Source organism: Hemicordylus capensis, chromosome 1 (genome assembly GCF_027244095.1).
Source record: "Hemicordylus capensis ecotype Gifberg chromosome 1, rHemCap1.1.pri, whole genome shotgun sequence".
Taxonomy (NCBI): domain Eukaryota; kingdom Metazoa; phylum Chordata; class Lepidosauria; order Squamata; family Cordylidae; genus Hemicordylus; species Hemicordylus capensis.
The window spans coordinates 409,148,022-409,159,275 of record NC_069657.1 but is presented as its reverse complement, the minus strand read 5'-3'; the positions used below and the strand labels follow the sequence as shown (position 1 = coordinate 409,159,275).

The window sequence follows — 11,254 nt, the reverse complement described above, 5'->3', positions numbered from 1 at the left end:
GAATCACAACACAATTCAGATGTTACTGTGTACATGTGCTTTCCTTCATGAGTTATCTATGAGCAGGAAAAAGTGTACTGAATGAGAGAAGGAATGTAGGGACACTGAGAGATTTGGGAAGAAATAGAGAATCTTCTAAATATTCTTTTATTAAACTTGCTGCTTTGGAAGGTGTTGCTGTATCTTATTCATATCAGAGGGATGTAACACTTTCAAGTCCTCTGCCTCACCTCCACTTGTGAAATTTGTTATGCCAGTGGGATCCGACTTGCTATATAAAGCCATCACATCAGGTCCGCTTCTCATTCAAGCAGTCTGCAGCCTTACAGAGCTTTAGCCTATCCCTGCTCAGCCAGAAACAACTTGTATTGAGAGAAGTGAGCTTCAGGGGTTCTTTTCTGTGTCTGACTGATAGGCAAAGGATGACTGTGAGCCTGAGCTGGGTAGTAACTTGTGCCCTCTTCATAACTGCCACCGGCAATGGATTTAGCCAGATAGGACTCAGACAAATTTTGCTGGAGAAACTAGGACTTCCTGAACTCCCTAATCTTCAGAGGACAGACCTGGAGAATCTGATCATCCCAGAGAGTATAAAGAACAAATATGTGTCCCTGCTGAAGCGTCACCGAGTGAAACGGAGAGCCTTGCCAAGTCTAGCTGGAATCCTGAGAGGAATTCCCGGCAATGCAGGTAAACATTGCTATTATACTTGCAGATAACTGAAAGCAAAATCTCATCCTTAAATAGACATTCATATCTGCTCTGAAACTGTACAGATTTAACGTATGTAATAAACAACCAAACCACTGAGACAAACATCTCTGAGAACTTTATACTGATGTGTGGCTCAGAATTTTTCTGTGTATTTAATATGTGATAAAGATGATAATCAGGTCGGATAAAATAGCCTTGCTTAGTAATTAAAGCATGACAAAATTGATTCCAGGGAACACTATACCTCTTAAAGAACTCTCATTCATTACATTGGACAGCATCTAGATTCAGCTGGTCCTGACCAAGTGCCATAAAAAGTAATGGGATTTAAGTTAGTCATTACTAACTTGTATCATTCATGTAATGGTGCTTAGTCATGACTAACTGGTCTGGATGCTGCCCAGTGTGTTATATGCTATTGCACCATTAAACTTGGCAAGTGATACTCTTATCTTCTATTAGAAACTCACTTTTCTTTTCACAGGATTAATTAGCATCGCTTTGCTTATGTGAAGTGTAATCCTAAATGTGATTATTCAGATATAAACCTTATTGAGTTCAACTAACAGTATTTAAATAATTCAAATAACTCATAGTTATTTAAATAGCAACCATGATGTGAAGGAAGCCCCCACTGGAATGAAGGCAGTTTCACTCACTAACCCCTGCTCCAGTGTGAGGTCCTAGTAGTCACTGTGACCACTCTCTGCTTCCAGAGAGAATTCAGAACTGGGTCTGAACCAGCCTTTGGAGAATCCCCTCCATCTCTGTAGAGTGGGGGGCAGGGTCTGGCTTTGTTCACCCCTTCTATTATGTTTCTCTTTTAAAAGTAGTTCAACTGAGCGGCCAGCTCATGGGGAGCCAACTCCAGAGTCTCTGAGCATGCACACACAAGAGGCAAGATTGTTCTCTCTAAAGGAGTACTTTATCAATCTACCGGCAGTATGTCTTCATCTTTTTCACTCAATGACAAAGAGGCACCTTGCTTTTTCAAGTGCAATTTAAGTAAGCAGACAAAAGCTGCAGTTCTACACACCCTTTCTTGGATATGAGTCTCATTCCCAAGAGACTCAAGGGTTGTAGAACTGCAGTTTTTGTCTGCTTACTTAAATTGCACTTGAAAAAGCAAGGTGTCCTTTAGTCATTGAGTGAAAAAGATGAATACGTTTTGCATGGTTGCTACTTAAATAATCTCTCATGCAATGGCTTTCATTACATAGGGAACCAGCTGCTCATGGGTGCCATCCAAGTTCCCAAGAATCACAGCAGAGTGTGGTGTTGTGTGGTACAGTTCAGCTTGATATACTTGTGCCACATGGTCATTTGTTGGAAAGAACTAAACTCATAACACAGAAAGCAGTATAAAGTAATTGTCTTTTAAAAGCAAGCATCTTTTTTGCTGAACCAAAACAGAGTTCCTTGCATGCAGTCAAAATAGTCCACACTGGCCCCTTATTTCCATCACCTGCAATGTGTGTTTGAGGAAGGGGAGAACCAGCATGGGATGAAGTCATGGAGGAAAGCCAGGATTAGATGTGCACTGGATGCCCGGCTGCTGTCTCTTCATGGCCAATAAATGAAGCAGCCCAACAAATGCTTGTGTAATCTTTTCATGAAAGATGACTCCACAACCTTGCTAAGCAGCTACTTCCATTGGTGAAATGTTCTTATAATTAGGCAGGTTTTTCTAATGTGTAACAAAAATAATAAGGGGGGGGAGAGAAAAGAACAAGCTAATTATAAGAATAATAATAAGAAGAAGAAGAATAAAAAATATTTCTGTTATTTCAAAACAGCAACCTACTTTTATATAGCACTCAAACAGAAAGGTCCTGAAATGGAAAGCAACATCTTAAGCGGCCTTTTCTAAATCTGCAGGGTTACACATGAGGTTGACCTGAGTATGGCTTAGAAAAGACAAATGTAACACCTGTCCTGTGAAACAAATAATATATGTTCCAATTCTAATCTATTATATTAATTCTCCTGGGTGTGCCTTGGAATGTTGATTGGCTGGGCGGCAGACGCGCCTGATTGGCTGAGGCGCACCCAGGAGGATTGGTTGCCACAGCAACGGCCCAGCCGTGGAGGCCAGAGGTGGGGGGCCCCGCCCAGCCGCGGAGGCAAGGGGGGGAAGAAAGGGGGGGGAGAAGTGGCAGTGGGGAGGAGCGGTGGCTGGGCCCGGAAGCAGAGACTGGGGCAGAAGGTGGGGAGAGGTAACCACCGGCCCCAAAGAGCGCACAGATACTCTGTGCGGGGTCGGCTAGTGTAACATTAAAAGACAGTATGTTCTTTCTGCAAAAAGTGGAAATGATGATGAGCTTAGTTATTTCTGCTGTTCCCAACTACATACAGATATTTCAGGAGATGTTCTCTATTCGAACACCACCCGCCAGAGTCTTGTCTTCGATATGGAGGGCAGAATACCAGAAAACAGTGAAGTCACAATGGCTGAACTGAAACTTTTCAAAAAGCCCCTGGAGAGGACACATCTGCCCAGCAGGCAGTCTCATAGGCCGGTTACGAATGCCAGGGTGAGCGTTTACTGGGTGCAGCTTCAAGACAATGGCACCAAACGGACTTCTTTGATTGACTCCAGGTAAGAATGAGTAGACTGGTCAAATGACTCAGGGACCACACTCAGGGGTCCATTTCAGTTTTGAGTTGGGGGGGTGGATGGCAGGATATTTCTAATCTGGATATAACTAAGAGAAAGCTTTTAAAGGTTGCTGTGAATCAGCAACAATTAAAAGCCTTCTCTTAGATATATCAAAGTTTAAATGTAAAAAAATCCCAGTGGCTTTTCAGAGTATTTGTTATGATTACATTTTTATATATATACTTCACAATAGCCACATATATCGTTGTTCTTGTGGTCTGAAACAGGATATGAGGAGGAAAGGACTTTGCTCTCCAAAAGGCCTCCCATCTTCCAGAAAGGCATTTTTGGGGACTGCTCCAAGCCAGTACTGCAAATTTTATTCATTCATTCATTCATTTAGTTATTACATTTTTGTAACAACTTTTTTCCATCATGGAACTCATGGTGATGTACACAGGATTTGCAGAAGGTCTCTCATCCAGGCACTGATCAGACATAGGCCTGCTTAGCTTCAGCAAGATGGCTGCTACCATATCTTGTGTTCTCAGGCCATGCCCTGGGAGTGTAGGGAACGTACACAGTGCTCATTTACATCATCTGTTGTAATGTTTATGCCTTCTTTATGTATTTACTGTTCCTTAAGTATTTAGTGTCCGCAATTAGGGAAAATAAAGGTCAGCTTTTTTGCAAATGTTTTTGATCATTGTAGTTTAAATCTCGTATGTGTGTGTGTACACATGTGTATAGATCCAGGGGTCATCCCATGAAACTGAAGGTTGGGAAATTTAGGACCAACAAAAGGAAGTACTTTTTCACACAGCATATAATTAATTTATGGAATTCTCTGCCACAAGATATGGTTAGCCACCAGCCTGGATGGCTTTAAAAGCCTGGATGGCTTAGACAAATTCATGGTGGACAGGTCTGTCAATGGTCTATGGGCCTCCTCCAGCCTCAGAGGCACAATGCCTCTGAATACCAATTGCAGGAGAGCTTCCCCAAGAAAGAAGGCATGCCCTCATCTCTTGTCTGTGGGCTTCCCAGAGGCATCTGGTGGGCCACTGTGTGAAACAGGATGCTGGACTAGATAGGCTTTGGGCTTGATCCAGCTGGGCTGTTACGAAATCCAGAAGGAAAACTCATTATTAGTTTTCTCTAGGCAGCAGTTTTCAGTCATAAACTGTACAAAGCTGTTAGAAGCAAAGGAAACTCTGTGCCATTGTTAACTGACTCCAAATTCTGCCTTCTGCATCTATTACTTCCACTTTTGCTTTCACTGAAGTATTTATTTCCTTCTCTCATGCTTGGGGACTAACCAGCTGCATGGCGCTATGTAATTACTGTAATGACAGTGGATTATTTGGCAGTATATGAAATAATCATTTTCAGAACATGACTGATTAAAGCCTGAATGAGTTTCAGATTATATTATTTCTCTTCCAGGGCTTTTTATATCAAATTATTTGTTAAGATGTTCAAAAAGGTCATTATTATCTTTAGTGCCTGACTGGCCAATCCATTACTCTACCTGGCTTATATATACACACATATGTGTACAAACAAACAAAAAGCAGAGGTTTCCCGCTTGACTACTTTGTCAGGGACAGCTCCTGCAACACTGTGAGGATGTATGCAGAGCTGTCTTGGACACGGATTGTCATGAATAAGGAAGCCCTTGGTTACATAACAGTTCCACTGGAAATGAGAGCCTCTGGGTTGTAGCTATGCTGCAGTATTTTTAGTCTTATAGAGGTGCTTTTTTCTTTTCTATTTTTTAAAATTATTATTGTTGTTGTTGTTGTTTACACAGTAAGACAGGTGTTATTGACTGGTTTGTTTTATCCAGACATCGAGTCTTTCCCAAGGACCTGGGATGGCTGAATTTTATTATCAATATTGTTGCTGTTATTATGATATTGTCACAGAATATAAGCTGTTCTCAGTAAAGATGTTTTTTGTAATTGGCTGATGGTGATTTCTGTGGATGATGATGATGATGATGATGATTTAAGAACCAGTTCACACAGCCAGATTGGCATGTTGAGAAGAAGTGTTCAGAATATCTGTATAATGTTTAGAACACTGTGAAGTGACTAATTGCTTCATCTTGCACCCAGTTCAGTAGCAGAGCACATGCCTTGCATGTAGAAGGTCCAAAGTTCAATCCCCAGCATCTCCAGGTAGGGCCAGAAAAGACTGCTGTAAGAATCCCTGGATAGCTGCTGCCAGTCAATGGAGCAGTGAGCTAGAAGGACTCATACTCCAACTCAGTATAAGGCAGCTTTCAATTTCCCATGCCTCCACAAATCTGGGTAGAGCTATAGCATTGTAAATGAGGGCTGGTTCAGATGATATTGCTTCCTGCCCATGAATCAGGAAAGGGAATGGGGGATGTTCATCCAAATTATCCCTATATACACACACTCCAAGTACTTGGAGCATGTGTACAGGAGTCATTTGAATGAACAAACCCAACCTGCCACCTCCCCCCCCCCCCGCACCCACACACACATTATAAAGGAATGTGTTGAGAGGGCAATGGGACATCTGTGAAGGACATTCTGACAGGCGTGCTTTTAGCGCCCCCCCCCCCGTACCCCATTCTTGATTGCATGTGCCTGGGAGATATTGTCCGAACCAGCCCTATGACACTCACAGAAATGCTTTACCAAACTCTGTGAAGATCCATTCGACCCACATTCTCAGCATACCCCCTGTTATGAATTAGTCCTGGTTAGGAATTGCACTTGTTTATTGACCCTGATCTTGCTTTCTCCTTCTAGAAGGGTAGCTGGATTAATCTGTCGTAGAAAAAACTACAGAGATTCTTGTAGCACCTTACAAAAAACAAAGTCTATACGGCCAGCATATAAACTGCGAACTGCAATCATTCCTCAGTAGAGATTTGCCAGGTTTAAAGGAGGCAAAGTAAAACAAAATTAAAAACAACTCAGAACGCTGTCTTCGCCTCAGCATCAACTGGAAACCGGAAAAGAAGCAGTGCCTTGTAGCACCTTAAACACTAACAAATGATTTAAAATAAATTTGTTGATCTTCAGGATGCCATAAAATGCCTCATTGATCTTTTTGCTCTCTCCTTTTTGTCCAAATTATGAGTAACTATTTGCCATCAGTTTAGTGCAAAGAACAATTCACATTTTATTTTTTGAACTCAGGTATAAAACACTCCTGTTTGAATGACAAAATACACATACAGTACCATCAATTGTGAATGTTACTTGCATATTGAAATAGCAGAGTTCTACTGCAGTAAACAGAATTTCTGCAATAAACACAACCTGATCCTTTCCTGTTTGCCACTTCCCTATTTATTGGTGGAAACCCATGCATACATTTTCACAATTGACATTGTGAGTGTGTTTTGCCAGGTAAGCAGAGATGCTTGCTATACCCAAGTTCAAATGTAAAGTGTAAATAGGCACTGGATTAGGCAAACATCCTAATGAAACATACAGTAGGCTTCTTCCATTCCCTAGGAAGGCTGTATGTATTTCCCCCTAGCAATTAATTTGAAAACAGTAATTGTCCTCTTACTCATTCCAAATTGTTTTTTGTTTCAATTTCAGTCTATTATTCTGGAATCAAGGAGCTGGTGGATTTTTTAAAAAATTCCCTCTGTTGATTTATTTATATAAGCTGTTGTGACCAAAGGTTCCAGGATATATCCTGATTGTTAACTCTGCTTATTAATAGGTTAGTTCCAATTATGGAGTCTGGCTGGAGGAATTTTGATGTCACTCAGGCTGTGCATTTCTGGCTAAAAACCAAGAAGCAAGGGCCAATGCTCCTGGAGATTTGGATTGAAGGAGAAAGGTTAGGCAGTTATGCCTCTGAAATGGCAAAGGTTGTGCGCTTTACTTCTCAGGACCCTTTGGATAAAACTCTGGGCAAACCTGAATTGGTGCTTTACACTCTCAACCTGGAAGAATATGGGTAAGTGTCAAACAGTAACCCTGTGGTGACCTTGGTTTTATGGTTCCCACTTCATGATTGCAGGCAAAAGGTTTACATAATCCTTAAACCCAACCCTATCCTTGTTCACTTAGGTCATCTGATTTCTGTGGGACTTACTTCTAAACAAGCATGCTCACTGTTAAAGGAGAGGCAGTAGAGGCAACTGCCTATGGCAGCAAAATTCCCTCAGCAGCAAATTTTGGTGTGTGTGTGTGGGCGGGGGGGGGGGGGGGGTTAAAACATTAAAAGAGGCGGGGGCAGTGTTCCCTCTAACAGGGATTCCCAGATGTTGTTGACTATGACTCCCAGAATCCCCAGCTGCAGTAGCTTTTGCATGGGGACTCTGGGAGCTGAAGTCAACAATATCTGGGAATCCCTGTTAGAGGGAACACTGCGGGGGGGGGGGGAGAGTTCAAATCTAATTTTTAACTTTAAAACCACGGCAGCATGGTGGCGGAGAGGGCGGCGATACCCCTCCTAATCCAAGCCCACCTACCTCCCAAATGACAGCTATCGCCTGATTTTGGGTTTTTCTGCGCACATGAGCATGTGTTTTTCTGCACATGTGCAGAAAAGCCCAAAATCAGGTGATAGCTGTCATTTGGGAGGTAGGCGGGCTTGTATTAGGAGGGGTATCACCGCCCTCTCCGCTACCATGCCAATGCACTCCTGCATGGCAGTGGTTTTAAAGTTTAAAAATAGATTTGAACTCCCCACCCCTTCCTCCCTTGCCATTGGGGTGGCAAATCTTTGGCAGCCTACAGGTGGCAAAGAGCTTAATCTGCCCCGAACATGCTCAGGATTGCAGCTGTGCAGCTCAATTTTATGCAGGTTTGTTTGGAAGTAAGTCCCCTTGCTTTCAGTGGGCTGTACTCTCATGTAAGTCTGCAGCAGACTGCATTCTTACTTTGTTCTGAATAAACATACACAGAATTGGGCTGTGTATATTGTGGAGTTTTGAAGCTGATCTTGAGAAATAGTCTATCTTATTGTTTTAGGTTTGTTTGTTTGTTTATTTATTTATTTTATTTACTCACCCTGGCATCTCCCAGATAGGGCTGAGAGAGATTCCTGCCTGCAACCTTGGAGAAGCCGCTGCCAGTCTGTGTAGACAATACAGATGGACCATGAGCTAGATGGACCAATGGTCTGACTCAGTATATGGCAGCTTCCTATATTCCTGTTTGTTGGTTCCTTACTTTGTATTGTAGTTTTAGATTTGATTTTAATGTTGATTTTTTCCCCCTTGATTGTAAACTGCCCCAAGGGCATTGTCAGTTGGGCAGTATATACATTTTATAAACAAACAAATAAATATCTTTCTTATTTATTTATTTATTTATTTATTTATTTATTTATTTATTTATTTGATTTCTATACTGCCCTTCCAAAAATGGCTCAGGGCGGTTTACACAGAGTAATAATAAAGAAATAAGATGGATCCCTGTCTCCAGAGCAATCTTGCATTGCTTTAACATATACAGTGCTTATTGGGTACACAGCTGTGGGTATTGTAGACCACCACCTGTTTTAGAGGAAAGAACCAGCTGTGAAATCCAGATAGTGAACAAAAATGTTATGAAAGAAACTATATTACTCTCTTGCAAAGTATTTAATATAAATGACCATACAAAATCCCTGTGAAAAGAGAAAGAGAGAACAGATAAATTATGTTCAGTTAGTTAAACTGAAGAGATAAGAGAGAGTTAGTGTAAGAGATCAATAAGAATTATATATTTCCTGGAGAGGCTGATTAATGCAATGGATAGAGAACTAGACTTGGAACAATTTGTTATGGGGCAGCCATATAAATAAAGTCCTGTTCTTATTCTTGGACCTGGAAGACCTGGGTTCAAATCCTTGCTTACCATAAACCTTACTGTGTGACTCTGGGTCAGTTGCCATTTCTCATATCACAAAGTTGTTGTGAGAATAACCTGGGGCAGGGGGGAGACTGCTTATGCCACACCTTGACCTTCTTGGAGTAGGATAAAATGTACAAAATAAACTCTGGTTGCTACTTCAGTACTTAAAGAAGAAATATGTCTGAAACAATCCAAAACATTTGTAGGCTCTAGGGCATCTATAAGTCTTTTTATTGTGAGACCTATCCACATCTCAGACACAAACTGATTGTTTCTGCTTTTTGACAGAGGACCTGGAGACTGTAAAGAAGAAATCTTGACAGAGAAGACCATGTGCTGCCGGCAGGAATATTACATCAATTTCCGAGAGCTGACGTGGACTCAGTATTGGATTATTGAGCCAGCTGGCTACCAGGCTTACCACTGTGTAGGTAGCTGCTGGCAGCCCAAGAACTTGCTGCGCCATTTTGGCTATGGAGAGAGAACCTGTGCAGTGGTGGAGAGTTCTCCCCTTCCCATGATGTATCTTGTCAAGAAAGGAAACTATACAGAAATTGAGGTGGCAGAATTCCCTAATATGATTGTAGAAAAATGTGGCTGTATTATGGACAATGTAGCGGTGGTCTAGTTATAAACACACAGTGAGGTGCTGGTGGTTTTAACTGGTGCAATAGGTGATCAGATACAGGGTGCTCTTTTTCTACTTTAATAGCCTTTTTGAAGGAAGCCACAAATCTTAGCACTCCTATTCCTCTCCTAATCTGGCATATTACAATTGTTTGCTGATCTTATGAAAAAATGCACAGCATAGTTATGTTCTTTTTGCAACAAGGAATATAATTATGGTGCCACAAATGAAGACTGATCCAAATTGAACTTTTTCACAAGTGGAAAAGAAAAGAAAAGCTCATCACAGTAGATTTGTGCAATTTGTCCTCCATTGGTAAGAGAACTCAACATTGTAGTGAAACATGGATATTTTGAGTTTTTACTAGAATCTGTTTTCTTTGGCAATCTCAAATTCGCCAGTGGTGGTAACAACTGCTATGGCATATAATTTTGTGTATGTATGGAAAGAAAGGGCTAGTGTGACATAATGGTTAGAGTAGTTGATTCTGACCAGGAAGACATGAGCAAACCCCTGTTTAGCTGCGAATCTCACTGGCTGACCTTGGGTCAGTCACTCTTTCTCACCCTACCTCACAGGGTTGTTGCAAGGCAGTATATCCCCTCCCCCACCGATTGCCTTCAAGAAAGAGTGGGATAAAATAATATTATATTTACAAGGAGAGCGGAGGAGAAGTTGTTAATGAAAGCTGTCAATACTGAAGAAAGACTGCTGTGCTAGATGGAACTTTTGCTTGGCTTTCATGGCAGCTCTTACTGTGACATGTGGGAAGGAGGTCTTGTTTATTGCACGGAACCCTGTGGGGTGAAGTGCATTTGTACATGTTTTGAAAGAAGAATCATATTGTACTTCCTGCAGGATCCCTGTCAGTAATGGCAAAGCCTATCATGTCAGCAATAGAGGACAGATTCCCCTTCATAGCAACTGTGTCCCCTAGTGCAGTGTACGTTTTCCCATAAAAGAAAATGGCCACATTCTCACGTAACGAAGGGGCCAGAGGTTGCCAGACCATTACATCTGAGTGCAGGACAGCCCCCTCGGAACTCCAGTTCCACACAGAGAGAAACCCAAGCTTCCGCTCTCCAAACTCCAATTGGCTTGTAGTGAGATTCACCACTCCAACCTGAGGTTTAATGCGGCCTGCATTACATCTGAATTTGGAAGCACAGGCTGTGTTCCCTCATACCAGAGTTGAAGTAGGAAGCTCCTCTCTCTCTCTCTAGCTGTCATTGCCTATGTGGGCTTTCCTTCATGAAAGAAGGAAACCTGCATACCCAATCCCCCCTCCTCTCTACAGTCTCACTGACTGCAGGCTTTCTGCTCTCCATTACATCCAAATTTGGACAGGAGAGCAGGGTGGGTGGGGAATGGAACCATGGGTCCATTGGATCCGCAATTCCATGTTACATGCGAATGTGGCCAATGGCTGAATTCACTCTCATGAGGAAAAGTAAAGAGCTGTCATTAAAG

The 11,254-nt window shown here is 41.9% G+C and overlaps 1 protein-coding gene across 1 annotated transcript; it reads left to right on the top strand.

Moving 5' to 3' along the window:
- The first annotated feature begins 265 nt into the window (after nucleotides 1-265).
- On the top strand, nucleotides 266-10,147 carry LOC128349989 (left-right determination factor 2-like). The gene is made up of 4 exons (XM_053307432.1): nucleotides 266-690; nucleotides 3,070-3,313; nucleotides 7,031-7,270; nucleotides 9,445-10,147. The coding sequence occupies exons 1-4, from the start codon at nucleotides 423-425 to the stop codon at nucleotides 9,782-9,784; spliced, it is 1,092 nt and encodes a 363-aa protein (XP_053163407.1). The 5' UTR covers nucleotides 266-422; the 3' UTR covers nucleotides 9,785-10,147.
- The last annotated feature ends 1,107 nt before the right edge of the window (nucleotides 10,148-11,254 follow it).